This window comes from Girardinichthys multiradiatus, chromosome 10 (assembly GCF_021462225.1).
Source record: "Girardinichthys multiradiatus isolate DD_20200921_A chromosome 10, DD_fGirMul_XY1, whole genome shotgun sequence".
Classification (NCBI taxonomy): Eukaryota; Metazoa; Chordata; class Actinopteri; order Cyprinodontiformes; family Goodeidae; genus Girardinichthys; species Girardinichthys multiradiatus.
The window spans coordinates 10,555,583-10,578,412 of NC_061803.1; the positions used below are offsets into that span (position 1 = coordinate 10,555,583).

Below are 22,830 nucleotides of genomic sequence, written 5' to 3' on the forward strand. Positions count from 1 at the left end.
TTGGCTGAAAGAAAATGCACATGACACTTCAGATTTTTGTAAAATGTAAACCATTTTGAAAAACGTGTCAATTTCTTTCCATTTGACAACTATACACAACTTTATGTGTGTTTATCACATACAATCCTAATAAAATGTGTTGAAGTCTGTGGCTGTATCTTGAAAAAATGTGAAAAAACATATATAGATATGAATGCTTTTGCAAGGCACTGCAGACTTCCACATTCTACGGGATTCCAGTGATGATACAACACATTTTTTATTTTGTTTCTACAAATGTTTCTGTAGGATTTAGGGTTTTTATGTCACATTCGTCTCCTCTGCAATCTGATGGAACAGAGGAAAGCTTGCTCTGTGGGGCAATCTCAGGAGAGACAATTCAGACGAGAAACAGGTGGTGCTGATCTGGAAGTATAAGCCTGATCTAAAAGAAATAAGATCATAAGATCAAGACAACAGGATTACTCTCATGAAGCATTGGAGTTTGCAGAAGTGCAGAAGGCATTAATTCCTTGATTCTCCGAGCAGGTGATGCTTTTAGGAAACAAATGCAATATTAATAAATGAATGGTTTATGATGCAGTGCAGACACATACAAATACTAACCTGCAAATATTCCTGCATTGTTGGTCTTCTGTTTAACTATCCGAATTAGAATAAAGAAGTAGAGTTCTTATCTTCCCTCATATATTTAGACACATTTTTTAATACTAGAGAATTTGGTATATATATATATATATATATATATATATATATATATATATATATATATATATATATATATATACATTAGGTATATGCATATGATGTATAATTAGAAAATATTTAGTCTTTGAAAGAGATATAGATGAGAATATAAAAGCTTTGTAAAGCTAAATTAACATCATAGGCAATAAACTCTATATTTATATTTTAATGTTAGTATTTGGTATTGTATAAATAAGAATTAGCATGAAATGAATCATAATAACTGGATTTAAGACAATTGTTGACAATAGGAGAACTGTTATTATTTATTTTTGTTAAGGGGTAAATGACTTGATAAGTTTTTATGTTGATTAGGTTAAGTGCTCTGTTTTTCCATATATTATATGAAAACAAAATATTATAAATATGCACCATACATTCTTCCAAGTAATTCTTAATTGATATTTTTTTTTTCATTTGGAAATTATTTTAGTTAAATTAACTGAAACATCTTAAACAAGAAACCCCAACCAGTTTAAATCCTGCACCTTGGTTTTACCTTTTTTGAAAGGATACATATATATACATATTATACATTGCCTTGCAGAAGTATTTACACCCCTTGAACTTATGCATATTTTTGTCACATCATAACTTAAAGCATCCAGACTAACGTTGGTTTTATAAAGCATTTACACAGGAGGGCTGAACAGAACTGCAAACGACTATTTTCAGATTTATAAATTAAATTTAAAAAAATGTCCCCTTTTTGTCTGGTTTTTTTGATCACTGCTTTGTGTTGGTCAGTCCCAATCCCAATAAAATACACTGATGGTTAGGACTGTATGTGGTAAAATGTGAACAGGTTCAAGTGATATAAAACGTTTAAAAAATATTATAAATATTTCCTATCATTATAAGAAATTTCATTTATCCTGACAATGATAAATTCCAGTTGATGTCCGAAAACCTCAAAAACTGACAGTATTGTCGGGATTAGAACTTTTACTGTTTCCTCCACTGTTGGTTCCATGCAAGCATCAACAAATATTGATAAATTCAAAAACATAATTAAATGCAGTCACTGTGTGCATTTTAGTGATAAAAGTCAGCCAAACCTATTTCAAAATGGGGATATTTTTTAAGAGCAGGATTTGTGTTTGTGGGGCTTTGGCTGCAGTGGCATGCAGCCATAGCCATACAGTTGCCTAAAAAAACTGCAAAGAGGTGGAACTTAATTTTTTTATCATCACTTTTATTGTTATCACAATAACAGTTCAATAGTTATAATGTGATTTAGGTCTAGGTTTTGACTGGGCCATTCTAACACATGGATAGCTTTGATCCAAACCCCATTGTAGCTCTAACAATGTGTTCCATTAGGCTTCCCATCAACCCTGTACCCGCTGAAGGAAAGCATCCCCACAGGATGACGCTGCCACTACTGTGGTGGTAATGTTATTTTTCTGCGAAAAAAAACTCTAAATAGAATTCAGTATTTATATTAGTTCTTCTTTTTCCTTCCACTTCGCAACTGGGCGCTACTTTGTGTTGATCTATCACAGTTTGTGGTTGTAACTTGACGGGGAAAAGTTCAACGGTATGGATACTTTTGCAAGGAAATGTTAAATAAATATAAATCTCCGTACAATGTTGCCAATGAGTTTAGTTTTACTGTAAAACCAGCGATTACAGAGGAGGGTGGGAACCAGGTGTTCTTAAGGACAAAGCTCCGCCCACATTTACCTTAAATGTCCATGACTCAGAAATATGATTGGTTGAAGAGTGGTTGCGGCTGCTTGTGCGGTGAGACATGGCGGAGTTTGTAGTCACAGACAGGGCTGTTGGGTAGTTTTCAGTTTCCAAAATGCTGAAAGAACTCAACTCTGGCTTGATTTCCCTTCGTAACACGCCGGAGTCCAGCTTGAAGTAGCAGGGAGGTTTATTTATTTATTTTTCTTTCGAGAAGGACGGAGCGGCGGGCGTCGGGGGCGAACAAAATGTGTTGTCATCTTTGCTCAGTCAACAGCCTCAGGCAACAAATATGGCTTCTTCTTGTGTATCCTTTATTTCGGGTTGAAAGCCGTCCCGAGTGGGTCAAGCGGGACAGTTTTCAGTAGCTTGTTCAAAGTGAGGTCGACTAACACGGAGAGAGACTTCGAAGCGGGGAGGAGGAGGAGGAGGAGTGGGAAGGAAGATGGAGCTCCGGCATAAAGAGTTACTGGAGAAATGCTACCAGAACTTGGTGGAGTCCATAACAGACGCGGACCGAGTTGTGGACGTTTTGGCCCGCTGTGGGGCCCTCACTCAGACGGAGCTGCTGGAGCTGGGACACCACTGCGTCTCCGGTTCTGAGAAAGTGGACCTTCTTCTGAAGATACTGCTGAGCAAGGACAGGGACTGCTTCGCGGAGTTCTGCACGGCTCTGGAGGCGACCCACCCTCACCTGCACTCCCTGCTGCTGGATGGCGTCGGACCAGTGGATCACACTACTGGTACGAAATACTCATAACGCTTAGAAATAGTTTAATACGCTGCCTGAAAGAGTTAAACTTCACGATAAAATTATATTCATGCAAAACAATTTCCAAACATTTTAAAATAGTAAAACAGACTTATTGACAAACTGAAAAAAAGGCATATTTCCCTTTGGGGATCATGTGATATATACACACACACACCCCTGCCAGCCTTTCTGTGAAAGCAACTTAATGGACCTAAAAGAACTAGAGTCAAACAATCAATACAGTGACATGACTGGCTGAATTGTGTCTGTGTGAGAAAATCAATTACCCCACTGTCAAAGTCAAATGAATGAGCTAAGAATTAAATGTGTGTAAGAATGAAGGACATCAGTTGGATTTGTGCTGCTGCAACACAGGCTTGCTTACATTGCCAGTTAATCTATGGATCACTTTATTTGCAATAAATTAAATGCAATAAATGAACAGTTTGTGTCTGACACCCACATTGGCTTGTAAAAGTATTTATAACTCTTAAACGTTTCCACGTTTTGCCACATTACAACCCCAAACTTCAATGTATTTCATTGGAGTTTTATTTAATGAACTAACAGTAGTCTGCTTTTATGAAGTGGAAGTAAAATTATACGTGTTTTTCAAAATCTTTTGCAAATAGAAATTCGAAAAACTATATTGAGCATTGGGATTCAGTCGTCTTACTCTTATAGCCCTAAATAAAATCCAGTGCTATCCACGGAGGGTACACATGTTGTGCTAATGGAGGATGGATGCAGCTAAAAACAGGGCAATCCTGTACGAAAATCTGTTAGAGCTACAAAAGACTCAAAACATTACATTGAAGTTTATGGTTGCAAAGTTGCAAAATGTGAACAAGTTCACAGGCTATGAATAGCTTTGCAAGCCACTGTATCTGCTCTAACATTGACCAAGCTGCATCGAGAGATACATTTATTAACTAGAAAATTTCGGAAGAAATTTAGACGGGGCCTGCCTCTTGATGCGTTTTGCTCCGACCAGAGCTTGCTATTTTTTTTATTGTCTATGCTATTGTCTATGCTATTATCAGCTTAAAATATTACTACTAAGTCTGGAGGACTCAAGCTTTTATTTTGAAATTTTCAGTAAGCCTTATTTTAAAAGGCCAACACTGGGTGAGCTCCAACATTAGTGTGAAGCCCAGTCCTGAAATGATCTATTGTTTAAAATGCAAAGGCTTTTATTTTGTAGAGCATGTTTTGTCTTATTTTGAAAGTCCAGCATGGTTGTCCCTTCAGGTCTGGGTTAGTTGCATTAGTTATATAGAACCTGTTTGCTATTTAAAAATCATTTTCTATGCTCTTTTCAGCTCTCAAAATCCATAGTAAGTATGGGGGGTTGAGGATTTTATTTTGAAAGTTTCAGTAACCCATATTTCAAAGGAGCAGCATAGTCCCATTTCCAACACTGGGTGAACTCCAACAGTAGTGTAATGCCCAGTTCTGCAATGATCTATTGTTTAAAGTGTAAAGGCTTTTATTTTGTAGAGCAGGTTTTGTCTTATTTTGAAAATCAAGCATGGTTGTCCTTTCAGGTCTGGGTTATTTCTATTAGTTATATAGAACATGCTTGCTATTCTAAAACCATTGTGTATGTTATTATAAGCCTTAAATGATCATTAGTAAGCATGGAGGGTTGATGAAAGAAATTGACCTTTAGGGTCAATCACTGTTGTCTGGGTGTTGGAACAGCAGTACATGCTGTTTAAGTATCCCAGAGAACATGGCCGCCATGTAGTTGCCTCCTATGAAGATGGTCAAAGGGTTAGGGGTTTAAGCCATAGAAATGAATGAAAATCAATGAAAGTCAATGCAAAGTCCTCAGAAAGATAGTAATCCGTGCATGCGTGTGTGGGTATGTGTCTGTGTGTGGGTGTGTATGTGAGTGTGTGTGGGTGTGTGTCTGTGTGTGGGTGTGTATGTGAGTGTGTGTGGGTGTGTGTCTGTGTGTGGGTGTGTATGTGAGTGTGTGTGTGTGTGTGTCTGTGTGTGAGACACAGAGAGGCAGAAAGAAAGACAGAATCACATCCAGACATATACACTAGGACATACACAGAGCTATAAATAGAACAGTGAGGAATGAATCAGCCAATCAGCAAAGAGCGTCAGTGTAACTTGACACCTGCTGTTTCTCACTCACGCAGCACCTCACTCCGTGTCTCCCCTGCTCCCCTGGTCTAGGCTTTATAACATGGAGGCGCATGCTCCCGAACGACTGGCCATAACTCGGAAACCGTAGGGGTGATCGATGTCATTCTTGGACCGTTTTTATCAGAACGGACAGGGGAACATTAATATTCATCCTTTATTTTTTAAAATATAATAATAAAGACACAACAGAAGGTGAAAAGAGTAGGAAAATGGAGAAAAAGACAAAAATGCCTGAACATGCTCCCGAACAAAGTCTAATATCTGGGAATCCGTACATGGTATTTGAAATTTTTTTAAACGGTGGGCGACAGCTATCCCTCGTCCCCAATCATGGATATTTTCATAGCTCTATGTCATTCACAGTATAAAATAGGATTATGGAAATAAATGGTGTCACTCATGGATTACAGGTCAAGCTCTCATTGAAAATACATGGGAGAAGGCCTACAGAAATCTACTGACTCTTGGTGATCGAGGGTGTTTTGACAGAAAACTATGAGACTTGGAACAATTTTGAAGTTATTGTGTGAAAGCAGAGGCCCGGCCCTACAAACTGACCGAAAATTTTGACTGTAGAGCGAAATCTGTGGCCGTGAGTGCCAGTTAAAAATCATTTTTCCTTAAAAAAATCCCCTCTTTCTACACTCTAGTAACTGCCATCTCCACTGTTAAGAGTGTGATTTTCCCGCAAACTTTGTGTTGCTTGAAGTCTAATTGTAGAGAAACCGTAGCAGTTATCAACAAACCGTTTTCACTTCTGAAAAGCTGGCAGATTTTTCTACAAACTGAAGGTCAAACTGTGTTTCTAGGTGAAAGTATGGCGATACAGTAGAGCCTCAAAAACAGTGAAGTTTGAGGATTCCTTCAGCCCCTGACTCCATTCATTCCTATGGGATTTTGGGGCTCGGTTTTTCGTTAATTATGTCGCCATGGTAACTCAAAACGCCAATAAAAGTAATAGCACACCTCCCGGGACGTTTTGATATATATATATTGTGGGGGTGCACGCTGCGGTTCGGGCCGCATTAATCTGGACGGAAGAAAAATAATAATAAAGAGTCCAGTTTAGAGGTGAATAGTAATAGGTGCCTCCACGCAATGCATAGGAGGCATTGAATGCATTGCAAAGCAATGCATTCAATGCCTCCTATGCATTACTATGGCAGGCCCCAATGACATGTGACAATATGCACTGTGATTTCTCACAGGATTTATGCTGTAGTCTAAACCCAATGATATTTCAACAGCACTAAGCTTATGGGACCTAAAATATCAAAACCTTTATCAGAATTTTCACAAATAGTTAATAGTAAAAGTTATGCTCTGAGAGATGCACTGATCAGAGATTTTGTGGCCTATACCGATTTATGTTCCGATTCCTATTTAAGCCCATTCTGATTTCTTTTTAAATACCATAAATAATTTCAGAACAGATTTATTTTTATTCTAATTTCTGGACACAATGAAACTGTAACTGTTTTGACAAAGTGAGTGTGTATTGGAAAATAAAACACTGATTTTTGTCTAACACCCCTAAGTTACAGAGCTCTCTCTCTCTTTAGTGGAAATCTACAGGTTGTGGGACAGCAGTATCTTTACAAATAAAACCCAATCAAATAGAATTAAAGCACACCTCATTTACACGATTACAGCACAGATCATGGCAGTTTTTGTACAGTTATTGTGACATTAGATGCCCTAAAGGGGGAAGACATGTAACAAAAATCTCAGGGTGGGAAATCATACTCCAGTGGCTGCGTCAAGGACCAATAGTTTTGGTATATGGAGGGCCTGTTACACCATGCTCCACCACTGAGCTGGCTTTGTTTTTCTTTTTTTGCACCCCTCAAAATTACGAGTTCAGGCATGCCTCCTTACAAAATACGGTGTCCTTTATTGAAGCCTCTACCTTCTTTTCTGATTCTTTTTGATTTTGTTACTAGAATTATGGAGTTTTCTCCCCTCTGCAACAATTTACACATTAAAGTGTTGTTGTTAACCCTTAACGGTTTGTTTTCAGGTGTTATGTATTCACCAGTTAAGCATAAAATAATCTGATTCTAGTTATCAGACTGTTTCGGGGGCATCTCTAGCAATGGCAAAATTTATTTTGTTCTTCTGTTGTCTTTTGCTCAAAAACCTAAAGATCCAAAGAAATGTTTAGGACAATTTAATGATGAGAGAGCACATCTTCCTATATGTATTCTACTGACCACTCTTCTTAAATGTTTTAACTCTTTTTCTCTCACTCCAATGACTATTTATGAAGGTCTTTCTCCTTAAACTGCATATTCTTAAGTTTCGGAAATACCTCTGCATCTGTGAACTCTGTGTAAGCTAAAAAGGCTTTGATTTATCTCCTATTTCTGTTGTATTCAGCAGCATAATTCACATTGGTACATGTTCCTTGCTCAGCAGTCTACCTCACTGCATCTTTGCAGGCCACAAGATAAAGTATTTCCACTGCTAGATGCCTAGTTCAGCTTTAGCTAGTGCATCATGATTGGTAAACTCAATTGCAAGATGTTAAATAATGTGTATGTTGTGTAATTACACATCTATGAAGTTGCATAAGAACTACTGTCTTGTTTTGCTCATGGATGCTATGTTGATTCACCATCTGATGGACTATGCAGTGATATGTTGTAACGCATCACATGGAGCACGTGCTTTAATGTGCATCTTCCTGTCTGTAGTCACATAAGCTGGAAATGTGCTAAGGTAACCTTTCCTACTGGGCAGACAGGTTACTCCACTGCACAGCATTTCATTTGAAAACTCAAATTCTGTTACCATCAGTGTATCTAAAACATTTATATCTGTATGATTTAAAAAAAAAAAAAAAAGCCCCAAAATAAATAAATCTGGACCACTATACTGGCGAACCCTGGGTAATTCTCAAATATCAACTCTGAAATGTCCAGTGAGGTAGAAAAAGTCCCTGAAATTGGAATATGATGTACATAAGTTTTTTTTTTTTTCTCTTAAAGGCCTACGTGTATTTAATAAACAAAGATATTTTCTGCTTGTATGTAACCATTGCTCCAGGGTTTGACAGTAGAACCCTTATTGTTTATGTATTGTTCCTTCCTTTTCATCAGGAACAATACCATTATGGCAGCAGATTATCAGGGTGTGTATCGAGTATTCACTTGGTTTCAAACTACAAAATGAGAAACCTGGGATCATTTTCAACAGCACAAAGGTTGTTTTTGTCTTGGATATCACTTTTACTGTTATTTTCTTACTTTATCGTTGCTCTTTTAACAGCAACGACGTTAAGGCTCTGATTCTTGAAATGTACAGAAAGCTATCCCCACAGCAATATGCTGCCACTGCCGTGTTTCACCTTTGTTCCATACGTTGCTACCTTCAGACTTCATTTCTCATGGCTTTCTTCCAACAGTGGTTTTCCCCTTGTCCCCCCCCATCCATAAAAAGCTGATTTCTCTTTTTTTTTTTTCTGCATAGTGTACCTCTAATCACTGTAGATTCTCCACAAAAGCTATAGATCTCTGCAGCACCTCCAGAGTCACCATAGCTCTTTTATTTTATTTCAGTCGCTAAGAAGGCAGTAAATTGCTTCCCTTTCACTTCACACTTGCAGTACTTGGTGTATGTCTGTCAAATCCCAGTGAAATACACTGAAGTTGTGGTTGTGATAAAATGTAGAAAAAACGTTCGAGCGACGGTGATACTTTGGCATTTAGAACTGGCAGAACACATCAATACGGTTCAGTGTTGTTATGCAGACATAAATTTAGGTTTAGAACTCACTAAGTAGAACTTTTCTCAATGTTATCCTGTTTTTATTTGTGTAACGAAATGCAGACCGCATCCTCCAACTAGTGATTAAGTAAAATAATTGAGGTGGTGGATTTGATGCTAAAAAGCACAGCTTGTATTTTTTTAACCCTCTATAAAACTAGTTTTTTCAATTGCAATGCGTTTTGAAATAAAACTCACCTGGCCTTTATGTCTAACCTTTACTGTAAATATTTAATCTGGATGTTTTTCCCCCTATTTTCAGCCTTTGATCATTAATAATTTCTTTTTGTAAAAATCAGAATAGTGTGTGAGTGTGTTGAAGGGGGGTGGGGGTACACATTGCTTTTATCAACTTAACAATAGCTGCTTCTGCTAAGTTGTTCAATGAAAGGTTCAGTTTTACTTTTACTTCCTGATTATGTCGTACATCCCAAATAGACGAGACTCCAGTCTGTGGCCAGGCAAGGAACATTTACTGCTGCTGTTTAATCAGTGATTAATAGATGTCCTTAAACAGTCATTGTGCTCAACAGTTTTCCTCTGGAAGAGTTGCTTTTTTTTTCTCAGAAGAACACATCACTTTTTTTTGGTTGTACTTTTGCGCACTGGTACTTGTATTTTTGGCAACTGATTAACACTTGTCTAAGTTCTTCAAAAACAGGCTTAACTTTCTTGTAATACTGGGGAAAAAAAGTGTTTGGCATTGTTTAGTGGTCATCAGGCTTCTAAAATTGAAGTTTTTCAGTGGATGCTGTTTTAAGCAGTAATGCACCACTTTCACTTTTTTTTTGCCAAGCCATCTTAACATCTGTTAGTCATACAAGTGTAAAAATAAGTTATATGATGAAACATTTGGCACAATAATCAACTTTCATTTGGATCGTGATGCACCTAATTATTTGCAGCTCAATAACAACATAAACAACTTCTTTCAGCTGATTCAGTTGTAGAAAAAAAATAAAGTGAATATGATATTTTACAGTAGGGCTGCAGAACTTTAGGAAATCAAACAAACACCTTTGTTGTTTGTCATCACAAATTCCCCACCACATTCTGCAAGTGTAGGCATTTTTTCTACTAAAGTTGGTGCATCGAGGGCAGTGAAAGTCCATCTAGCCCGCCAGCTAAATTTTTTGCATCCGGAGTGCTACCGTATCTCCAATGAAATATAATAACCTATCAAATATTGCATTCATGAAGTCCTTTAAAAATTGCGATTATGTACAGATTGGTACTGTAATGACGTTTGTGATTTGATATCGTGCAGCTTTATTTTACAGGCTTATATTTTAGTATGTTTACACCAACAGTGCCATTGGTGTTGCCTTGATTCTGTTGAATCTGCTTGAACTGTATGGTGTTGTCTCATGAAAAATCGCTATATAAAATTTCACTTACATTTAAGGCATGGTGGGGCATGGGTTCTAATATTAGACAGCTTGGAGGCTAAATAAAATACTACTAGCTGCTAAACAGTCTCTGAAATTCCTCAAGAGATTGGATAAAACAATAAACCTTCTGAGACAAGATCTCAGAGGTGCACTTCCCATTAATCAGCTGAATCACCTTAAGAAATGTTTGCACCTTACAAACTAACGTATAAACCAATGTTGTCTTTGCTACAGATTGCTATATATTGAAAAGCTGCAATTCAGAACGTTTTCTTCTTTTTGCTCTTTGTGTAAGGTGCCTTACAGTGCCTTTCAAAACTATTAATATGCAGGGATGGGTACTAAATTCTGTACTTTTTGTCAGAACTGACCAAATTCCGAGTACCTATTCACATAAAATCCAACGATACCATGTTTCGGTACCTAAACGCATCATTGTGACACTAAGAGAGTGGAAGAGTGGGCGATTTTTCCATGCCGGATATGAACACAGCATTGAACACACAAGCGTAATGACGTCAGTAGCCGCTGGTACAGTCAACAAAGCAAGCATGGCTGATAGAAAGCGCTCGAATCAGTGCACCTTCATTGGCAGGCAAAAAACATCTATGCGTTCAAACCTCTTTCACTCCTTCAGAGCGAGTTTTTTCCACAGCAGAGGACACAGTCAGTGGGCTATTGTCAATGTGGAGTGGGCTCGGCTCTTGCCTGAGAAAGTTGACATGTTGGTGTTCTTGAAAAAGAACTGCATAAGGAACAAGATAGACAGTTAATGTTAACAGCAAATAAGTTTTTCTTCACTTTCATTTGTAGTTTGTGATACTTCAATTTGTTAAATAGTATACCTTTTTATTTTTACTCCACCCTTTTTGCCCATTTGTTTTTAAACTTACTGGCCCTCCATGAACCCCCTTCACACAATTTTTCCAGAAGGGAAAGTGCAGAAATAAGAATACGTGGAGCTGGGTTTGAATTTGTGCATTATTAAGAAAAAACACTGTGTAGTAAGGGTTTTCAAGTTTAGAAAATGTTTGAAACAACCGTGATGCTGCAGTACAAACTGCTGGATGTTTGTACAGATGGCTTCAATGGTAAAATGCTAGATTGGCCAATAAAAGCATATCCTTAACTCCTGAAACAGTGGTGGCTGCATCATGCTGTTGATATGCTTTCATTCAACAGGGAAAGGGAATCTGACCTAAATTTAACTGAGAATCTGTATCAAAATATTTTAAATTGCTCTAAAATTGAGGCGCTCTTCCAAGAAACCGTGGCTGAACCATCTGCTGCACTGCTGAAGGACATTAAACCTGCAAAAGCAGAAAAACAGTTTTCTGTTTTCAGCTTTACTGTGCGAACATTTCAACACTGTGTCTTCATCTGTCATAACTGAACACAGCAACAAGGCAAGTAAATACAGACGACCTTACACAGGTGTACAAAAATCATTCGAAAGCATAGTGATGTTAGGAGCCTATTGGTCAAACAGAATAAGGGTGGAGTTCACTTACAGAAAAAAAAAAAAATCTAGCAACAACACATTAGAGAAAACATGACAGATTCAGTTCTATATCAATACCAAAGGGTACCAATGTATTGAGAGTATACAGGTCCTTCTCAAAATATTAGCATATTGTGATAAAGTTAATTATTTTCCATAATGTCATGAGGAAAATTTAACATTCATATATTTTAGATTCATTGCACACTAACTGAAATATTTCAGGTCTTTTATTGTCTTGATACGGATGATTGTGGCATACAGCTCATGAAAACCCAAAATTCCTATCTCACAAAATTAGCATATTTCATCCGACCAAAAAAAGAAAAGTGTTTTTAATACAAAAAACGTCAACCTTCAAATAATCATGTACAGTTATGCACTCAATACTTGGTCGGGAATCCTTTTGCAGAAATGACTGCTTCAATGCGGCGTGGCATGGAGGCAATCAGCCTGTGGCACTGCTGAGGTCTTATGGAGGCCCAGGATTCTTCGATAGCGGCCTTTAGCTCATCCAGAGTGTTGGGTCTTGAGTCTCTCAACGTTCTCTTCACAATATCCCACAGATTCTCTATGGGGTTCAGGTCAGGAGAGTTGGCAGGCCAATTGAGCACAGTGATACCATGGTCAGTAAACCATTTACCAGTGGTTTTGGCACTGTGAGCAGGTGCCAGGTCGTGCTGAAAAATGAAATCTTTATCTCCATAAAGCTTTTCAGCAGATGGAAGCATGAAGTGCTCCAAAATCTCCTGATAGCTAGCTGCATTGACCCTGCCCTTGATAAAACACAGTGGACCAACACCAGCAGCTGACACGGCACCCCAGACCATCACTGACTGTGGGTACTTGACACTGGACTTCTGGCATTTGGCATTTCCTTCTCCCCAGTCTTCCTCCAGACTCTGGCACCTTGATTTCCGAATGACATGCAGAATTTGCTTTCATCTGAAAAAAGTACTTTGGACCACTGAGCAACAGTCCAGTGCTGCTTCTCTGTAGCCCAGGTCAGGCGCTTCTGCCGCTGTTTCTGGTTCAAAAGTGGCTTGACCTGGGGAATGCGGCACCTGTAGCCCATTTCCTGCACACGCCTGTGCACGGTGGCTCCGGATGTTTCTACTCCAGACTCAGTCCACTGCTTCCGCAGGTCCCCCAAGGTCTGGAATTGGCCCTTCTCCACAATCTTCCTCAGGGTCCGGTCACCTCTTCTCGTTGTGCAGCGTTTTCTGCCACACTTTTTCCTTCCCAGACTTCCCACTGAGGTGCCTTGATACAGCACTCTGGGAACAGCCTATTCGTTCAGAAATTTCTTTCTGTGTCTTACCCTCTTGCTTGAGGGTGTCAATAGTGGCCTTCTGGACAGCAGTCAGGTCTGCAGTCTTACCCATGATTGGGGTTTTGAGTGATGAACCAGGCTGGGAGTTTTAAAGGCCTCAGGAATCTTTTGCAGGTGTTTAGAGTTAACTCGTTGATTCAGATGATTAGGTTCATAGCTTGTTTAGAGACCCTTTTAATGATATGCTAATTTTGTGTGATAGGAATTTTGGGTTTTCATGAGCTGTATGCCAAAATCATCCGTATTAAGACAATAAAAGACCTGAAATATTTCAGTTAGTGTGCAATGAATCTAAAATATATGAATGTTAAATTTTCATCATGACATTATGGAAAATAATGAACTTTATCACAATATGCTAATATTTTGAGAAGGACCTGTACATTCAGAGTGGCTCTCTGTGAAGTAAAAGCTTCATTATACCACCACCTCTAGAGATGATGCAACTTAGTGTTCCCTGAAATGTAAATAATGCTGCAGAGCCATGTTTGGCATGGACATGATGCAGGGCGATTGCATATTAGGTGCTTTTGCATGTTTGTATCCCGATAGCAACTTTCACTCATTCAGTTAAGCTAAGGGTAAAAATTTCTTTCAACCATGTATATTTTTTTCTTTTACTTGAATTATATTAAACGTTGTGTTGGTTTATCACATAAAATCCTAAGGAAAACATTTTGTGAGATAGTGTATGTGTGAATATTAAAGACCATAGTTAGATTGCTTGAAAACTGTCAAGTACTTGCTACACATGTAAAAAGAAATCTTTTTAAAAGGCTAGTGTGGCCAAAGTCATAGGCGTTCCACTGTTCAGACACAGAACACCTTGTCAAAGTCATGGGGAAACTTGAGCTTGAATAAGAACAAAAAGAGCTTGATCCATGGGATGGTACAATTCCTGAGGCACATCAGTCTTTCCTCTTTTTCTTGTTTGTCATTCACTGGGAGAAAAAACAAGAGTGAAGCATGTTAGCTTGGCTCCATGTAGTCTCTGCTCATAGTATCCTTTAGTTAGAGGAAACCCAGTCAGCCAAGGATTTATTTCGAGAACTGAGACTTGGGTAAATAGAATCGTTTGTCATGGTCCTGGCTGCCCCAGATCTACACTGGACAGCTTCACATCATGGATGGAAGATGCTGATTTAACCAAACTATAAGCTGTTCATTCCTCCGCCAAGTAAGACGTCAGTAAATGTGAATTGCTCGTTGTTTGATCAAGGCCAGCTTTCTAAACCTCTCAGCCACCAAGTTTAAAGCCTCCTGGAACACTTTAATGCAATTTATTTGATCTACAGTTTGAGGGAAACAGTTAAACTATGCTGCAAAAACTCATTTGGTTAGATAATAGTGAAATAAAAATTGCACTTAAGATATTTAAACATTTTTTATTATCAATAATTAATAATAATAATAATAATAATAATTATTATTATTATTATTATTATTATTAAAAGTAGAGAACAAATCAACAAGGAAAATTTTAAACTTTAAAAAGTTTGGAAGAATAATACAATCTAAAATGAACCAATAGCCATGAATTAAATTTACTTTTCATCAGCCTTTTACTCACTTGTGATATTTTTATTGCAAAAAACTTAAGTAAAAAAAAAAAAAAAGTAATAAACAAATTCAATACGCTGCTCATTGAGAGAGGGTTATAAACTATAATGATGAATGTTGATTAGGAGTTTATTTGGACTTCCAGAAGCCTAAAAAGTTATCATATGGCATAATTTGGGTTTTTATTCTCACTTCAATCTAAGAGAGAAAATAAGAAAATGCCCAAAGCTTTAGATCCACCAAGATAACCGATCAGTATTCAACACCAGAACCACCACCACAAATAGAATTTAGTGCCTTACTGTGTGGTCTGGACTTGGGCTCGTGGCTTACTCAAATGACCAACTGAACCACTCCAGGTGTGCAGTTCTCACACTCCTGTATCTTGGCTTGGATGAGGGATAAACAAATGGCTGTTGGTTCTGGCTCAGTTTGTTGATTGTCTTCTGGTTTCTCAACCTCCCCTCTGTTGAAGCTGAGAGCACATGGGAAGAGGCTGGACAAGCCAATCAGAAGCCAGATATGGTAATATTTGATAATATATTTCTTTTTCCCAATAAGTAAGAGATCAGAGGCAACATCAGTCAAGATAATGGTGTTTTTTATTTTAATTTTTTTATACCAAGCAGCAGTTTGGAAGGTCAGGAAAACCAGCTTATTAGCTTTAGAGAGATGCTCTAACGGCTAAACTAAGGGTTCATTTTGGCCAAATCATATAATCCTGCTGGTCAGCTGAAGTGGGCAGCAGAGCAAAGAGTCTTTGTAGGTGAAAGGTCAAAATTGAGCATGTTCCTTCACTTTGATTGTTTCAGTTAGAGCTGCACAATATATTGAATGTCAGTCGCACATTCAGTGGGTGGTGTATTGCAAAATCAAAGTACTTCATGGTTGTAATATTTGGTACGATGTTATATTTTAACTGCAATCCATTCAAACTCTCCAAGCCAACAATATATGTGGTTTGTTGGATGGACTTCCATTGACCTTGATGGCAACACTTGATGCAGGATCATGCAGAGAGGTGTCAATTTAAGAAGAGTCAAATTGTTGGTTAATCATAATAAAATTATTATCGTAACATTCAGCAACTTTTTTTTTTTTTTGCACTTGCATACTTTTTGTAAACATTCAGTGCTTTTTTTTGTTAAATGAATGTTACAATTGCAAAAGGTAAAAGTTTTGCATAAAAATTCTACATGTAATAGGTTTAATCAAAGGATTGATAAAATGTGTAAGTTAATTACCAATAATTAATAAATAAACTGCCTGTTATAGTCAACCTGATTCTGTCCTACTAGTACTCTTTTATCAGGTAGTCAAATTTCATGGTCTTCTTTATAATGTTAATTGTACTTCTTTCATTACAGTTAATTATAAATCACTGTACTTTATAAAAGGGCTTTCACAGGGAGGATGGTGTGTTGTTGTCAGAGGAGATAAAAGAAGAAGCTTTAAGACTGCAACCTCTTTGGGGCCTCGGCGAGTCTGTATTCAAGGTCCCTGCCCAACTGATAATTAGCCACACTCTGTTGTAAGCCCACAGGCTTGTCATCCAACGTTGGGGAAAGTCCCAGCTTTTATTCCTCCAGCTGGACTTTCTTTTCCCACTAAAGGTTCCTGATTGTAACCCGAGCTTTGGAGCCTTGATATGCCACACAATGCCAGAGATAATCATCGGTCCATAATGCAGCCACGGAGCTGACTTCATTGTTTTTGTTCACCCCACAGGGTCCACTTACAGCGTTCTGTCCACCATGCCGTCAGACTCGGAGAGCAGCAGCTCGCTCAGCAGCTTGGGTGAGTGTGGCACCCCTGGTGAGTTACATGTTTAAAATCTATAAAGATTTGTGAAAGAAAACTTTCTCCCCTCTAGAGAAAAGCAGCCTGTTCTGAGGAACCGAGCAGAGTTTTATAAATAATATTCAGTGACTGGTTGTTTGCTATTTAGACTGGGAGCACATGCAAGTGATTAGACAGATGTGAGAACAATTTAGAAACACTTTACCACCACACACACACACACAGAGAGAGAGAGAGAGAGAGACACAGACATGCAGAGCTGGTTCATTTGGTCATTCTCTCAGGGACAGAGTATTTGAGCAGCACATGCTGCTGGGGGAAAAAGCAAAATCTAGGCTGTAATAACTATGTCATGAAGTGCAATACCTAATGGATTTTGGATTATTTATTTTTCCTAAATGCCAGAATAATGAGCGGGAAAAGTTTTTGGATGACTTATTACTTTCTTTAAAGTTAGAAGTTTATATACAGTAAGGTTATTATGCCTATTTATACAATTTCTGAAAGCCCAGGTGATGTCATGGCTTTGTAAGCTCCTGATAGGTTAATTTACAACATCTTAGTTAATTGGAGGCAAATCAGGGGATGTATTTTTTTTAGGGCAACACACATTGCTTCCTTGTGTGACATCATGGAACAATCCCAAGAAATCTACCAAGCCATTAAGAAAACTGTACTTTCACAAGTCTCTTTCATCCTGGGTACCCACAACCCCAAAGCTACCACATTCAACTGGTTGACTAGTTGTCTGTGCCTGAGATTGACGCAAAGTGCATATATCAACCTTGGAACTAAAGCGAAATACTTTGTGAAGATGCTGATTGAAACTAGTAAGAATGTGTTTTTACTCAGAATGAAGCCAAAGTGCAAATGAACTCGAGAACAAATATCTTAATTTTTGGAGATGTGTCCTGTGACGAATCAAAAACCGAAGTGTTTGGCCATAACGACCATCGATACATTTGGAGGTAAGGGTTGGGCTTGCAAGCCTGAGAACAATTTTGAGGTACGGGAGTGGCAGGATCATGCTGTGTGGGTGTTCTGCTGCAAGAGGAACTGAAGCATTTTTCAAAATAGGTGGCATCAGGAGGAAAGAACATTATGTGGAAATGTTCAAGCAAATGTTGAACCCAGGAAGTTAAAGCTTGGGTGGGACTTCCAAATGAGAAATGACCCTAAGCATATCATCAGATTAGTTACAAAGTGGCTTAAGGATGACAAAGTCAAGGATTTTGGAGTTGTTATCATACAGCTCTGATGTCTGACCTTTGGGAAATTAGTGGGCAGAGCTGAAAGGTGTGTACCAGTAAAGCAGTCTTGGTTATCAAGTCTGAGCCTTGGGAACCAAAATAAATTATGTAAATTTCTGACGTTTCTTTTTCTTTTCATTTTAGTTCTCAATTGAAATAAACAGTTTTTATGCAGTTTTATCAGTAGCATAAATTGCCCCATCATATGCAGTTTGTGGACGGCTCTTTCCTTCAGTGACATGCTGACTTTCACAGGTAACTCTGGTCAAGCCTCTTCCCCTCTGCCTGCCCACGTCGACATCCATCAGGCAAATGAGAAGATGGAGAAGGTGCTGTTCCAGCTGGGACAAGTGACTCATGAGAGGGACGAACTGCTCAAACGTGTGGCCCTCCCTTTGCCTGGAAACGCTTTTGACGAATGCAGGTACATGTAACTAATCCACAGTAAAATAGCTCTAAATTATGTGTAAGAACTGCACCAATGCAGCATGGTGTGCAGACAATCGGCCTGTGGATTTGCAAAGGTCTTAAGGAAGCCCAAGTTGCTTTAGTAGCGGCTTTCAGCTCTGCATTATTGGGTCTGGTGGACCTTGTCCTCTCTTAACAGTACCTCATAGATTCTCTTTGGGGGTTTAGGTCAGGTGAGTTTGTTGACTTATCATGCATAGTGATACCTTTGTTAATAAGCCAAGTAATGATGCTTCTGGCAACGAGGACAAGGCTGCTGGGAAATGATTGGCAGAGGGAAGCAGGAAATGCTCTAAAATTTCCTGGTGGACTCCAGCACTGACTTTGGACCTAATAACGCACACTATCCCTGTTGCTAGTCTAGCTTTTTCCTGCCACACTTAACTTTCCATCATAATGCTTAGATGAAGCACTCTGGAAGCTTTTTAAAAAATGGGTCTTATTTGATACTAAAACTTAAAGATCCCAACACACACCCCTGTGGTACACCACATCTTCACAAATGATTGTCTGTTATCTAAATAGCTTCTTAAACAGTTCAAACCCACCCCCCTTCATCCCATATCATTATTATTTCAGGTTAATGATATACAAGCACAGGCCATTTACCATTTCATGATTGTTTGTGTAAAATGCTTTTTTTTAAATAACGTCTGTGGAATTTGTCATTTCTTTCATGAAATCTGGTAATGCTAATGTTGTAGCTAGCTTATTCTAAGTACATTTTGATTGCTAAAATGTGATATGTTTTCGAAAATGAATTTGTCATGTGTGGTGAACAGTTTTTCTAGTTTTCTTCATTCTGTTCCTGTCGGCAGAAATGTTTGTTGTTTTTATGCTTTTCTTATTCTGACATGGGGATTCCTTAAACCTAACTACGATTTTTTTGCCACTATTTTGCTTCCTGCTTCGCGCTCTGTTGCATAGACTAAACTCAAGATCAGGTCATGACTATGAGCGTCTAAAGCTGCAGTGCATGAAAGCAATGGCGGACCTGCAGTCCCTGCAGAATCAGCACAGCACCACCCTGAAGAGGTGCGAGGAGGCTGTGAAGAAGGCAGACTTTTATCGGTAAGTGGAAAACCTGTTATAAGGTTTTTTTTTTTTGGGTAGCCGTACATTGTTTTACAGCCAGTTCTCTTGTGATGTATGTATTCATTCTCAGCCCAGCGGATTGGTTAGACTGATTTTAGTCTTTGTTTTTTAGGTCTGTAATAACTGATTCAGAGAGTAGGTTAAAAATCAGAGTTGCAGCCATTGCTCATGCCCATATGGGCTCTATATTTATTAATAAAACATTTTGTGTGGCAGTGCATCTGTGCCATGTGGTTAAAGCTACAAACGGAGTGTTTGTAGGTCTGTGGAATAAGCTCTCCAGAGTTGACATGGTGGAAAGGCTGGTCCATTTGTGTGATTTAATGATGCCATACTCTTCCCCCAAAGTGTGTGCAACTGACATCTGGCCCCCAAACCAAACGGATAGATGAAGGATTATTGCCATGTTTAAGCTGCTCCTTCTGGGCCTGTTTTTGCTTTTTAAAGAAAGTATCTATTTATTTTCTGTTTTAGCATTTATCTATGAAGTACCACCCCAGGAAATCTTATTCATTGCTGTTAGTGTTCTGTATTTATATCAATAGGTGGTGTTGTGCATAAACAAGCATTAGCTGTCAGTAATTATTTGATTTTCTTTTTTTTTAAGATTTTTTTTTTTTGGTTCTCTTATTTGTTTCTGTGGCTAAAGGGTAAAATGGTTGAACTTTACACATTTAATTTACTTGTTTATATCAACCAGATCATTTTATTAGAGCTAACAAAAAGAACATTGCAAGAGAATTTGAAATGTTACTTTTAGCATTTTATTCAGCAACACCTGATTTCTGGCTAAAGGAGAGAGATTGTGTTTCTATTTAGTTATATTTACACATTCTGTTTAATACAGGAAGTCTAGTTGGTAATAAGCAAAGTGCAGAAGTTTATTTTCTTCACATAAAGAAAAGGTTTAGCTTAGCCAGGTTAAATATTTCAGTTCAGACTTGCTGTGATCTGATCACTGGAAAGCATTTAAATAAACTAAAAACACAGTCAAACTAGATGAAGACCCAGTCTACATTAACTAAGATGTTTTGGAAAGCAGATTGTTTTTTCCACTGTGTGAGCAACTTCCTTCCACATGCAGCATGCATTTTATTTCAGTATTTTCCAGATCTGGATAAGTGTGAAAAAAGAAAATAGTTTGTAAAAATGTTGGTATTTCCAAACAGTTCCCTATCCCATTATCTATATTTTATCCTTCCACCCATCTTTCTTTCGTTCCATCCCATACTTTCCAACACTTTTGTGACATCAGTACAGTTGGTTGAGCAGAAGATTACAGGCTGGCTACATCAGCAGGTTGCACACTGCCTTTAGGCTCTTGGCTTTTTGTATTTTATAGCCTTTTTTTTTTAAACAAAACTTTGCATCTTTTATAATATGGAGGAATCTGGTACAGTGATTGCAAAACTATTCACACACCTTGTCTTCACACCACCGTGTTTCACTGTGATTTTACGAGTGTCTTCTTATAGATCTTTCTTAGCAATATTTTTCTTCTTACCACCCCTCTATAAATACCACATTTGTAGAGTGCATGACTAATACTTGCCCACTCTAATAAATTGTCCCACCTGACCCTGGGACCTTTAACAGTTCCTCCAGTTAAAAAAAAAATTATTAGTTGTATTCTATTTGTTGCTGTGTTGATTTCAAGTTTGTAGGTTTAAAAAGGGTCTTAATCAAGCTTGGTTTGCTAGTAGTGTTGGTATTCTTTGCAGACGTCTAGCAAGTGACCACAACCAGCTAAAAGAAGAGCTTGAGGCCGTGAGGCAACACAACATCCAGCTGGTTAGAGAGCACAACCATGTCAAGCAGACCTGCGAGGAGCTCAGGAGGCTGCATGAGGAAGACCAGAGGGAGGTGGCTGATATGAGGATGCTGCACCAGCAGGTATTTCAACATTTCTACTTGTACATACATGTAGAGAACACAAAAAACATGCCTAGAAAACAAAAAAGGCCTGTACACATCAGTACATGTTATTGCACTCTTTTCCATCTCTGGATGCCCTTGACATGGAAGTAGCTGGATCTAGACATTTGAAACAGAATGTAAATGAAGTCTTGCCTTCGGGTCCATTACTTTCAAGAAGACAACATTGTTTAGACAAATGGGGTCAGACAGGCCTGGACTTCCCATATCTCCATCGACCAAACAATTTGTAGAAACTAAAGATATGACTTGACCTACGTCTATTTTTTTGTTATTTTACTTGACATTTGGTATATTTAACCTCCTTTCAGCCAAAATGTTGTATCATTAATCTTTGCAATCTCTTACATAACTGCAGGGAAATGCTTAGAGGAATATTTAATTTGTAATTGCATTTCTTGTTCTCATCAGACCTGAAGTCTTTATTGGCAATACTTTGGTCTCAGTCAAATATAAAGTTTTTTTGTTGTTGTTTGTTTTTTAGGTTTTGCCATTTTATTACAGGTCAAAGTTATTATATGGTACTACAAAGATACTACATGAACAAAAAGGAACAAAGGTCACATGAAATGCAGCACCTTGCAAAAGAATTCACGTCCATTGAACCTTTTCACATTTTGTCACATTATAGCCACAAACCTTAATGCAATTTATGTTAATATTATTTAATGGAGCAAGTAGTACATAGTTGTGTGGTGAAAGAAAGATTTTCAAAATGTTTTACAAATAAAACATCTGAAAGGTTTGGTGTGCATTTGTATTCAGCCACTGATACTCTGATCCATTGCAAGTAGCTGCCTTTTTTTCAGCAGAGACAGGAAAGCTTGTCAGAAGTGATGGGAAGTTAGATTGAGTTAAATACAGAGCACCCCTGTTGTAGACTGCAAAAGACTTGAGATTGGGGCAAAGGTTCACCTTCTAGCAGTTCTGCGACCCTAAACATACAGTGGGGAGAACAAGTATTTGATGCACTGCAGAATATGCAGGTTTTCCCACATGCACAGCATTTAGAAGTCTTTAATTTTTATGATAAGTACTCTTCAACTGTGAGTGACGGAATCTAAAATAAATCCTGAAAATCACAGTGTGTTTATCAATTAATTAGCATTTTATTACATGACATAAGTATTTGATACATCAGAAAAACAAAACTTAATATTTGGTACAGAAACCTTTGTTTGCAACTACAGATATAAGATGTTTCCTGTAGTTCTTGATGAGGTTTATACTAGAGGGTGACACGGGAGTGGATTTTCTCTCCTGTCCCATCCCGCTCCCACAGAAAAATGTCTTGTCCCATCCCAATCCCAGGCCAGTATAATGAAAAAAATCCTGTCCCGTCCCACTCCTGGTAAATTGACTCCCACTCCCAT

General features: G+C 38.1%; 1 protein-coding gene across 6 annotated transcripts in view; it reads left to right on the forward strand.

Moving 5' to 3' along the window:
• Positions 1–2,030: 2,030 nt before the first annotated feature.
• LOC124875147 (disks large homolog 5-like) overlaps positions 2,031–22,830 on the forward strand; it is a 56,400-nt gene continuing 35,600 nt past the window's right edge. Inside the window, exons 1-5 of one of the 6 annotated variants that reach the window (XM_047377043.1) lie at positions 2,031–3,182; positions 16,638–16,724; positions 18,215–18,383; positions 19,355–19,498; positions 21,244–21,415. In XM_047377043.1, the coding sequence (XP_047232999.1) occupies positions 2,885–3,182; positions 16,638–16,724; positions 18,215–18,383; positions 19,355–19,498; positions 21,244–21,415 (870 nt within the window). In that variant the 5' untranslated portion in view covers positions 2,031–2,884. The remainder of the gene's footprint in view (positions 3,183–16,637; positions 16,725–18,214; positions 18,384–19,354; positions 19,499–21,243; positions 21,416–22,830) is intronic. The other 5 variants (XM_047377044.1, XM_047377045.1, XM_047377046.1 and 2 more) reach the window with 5 other exon arrangements.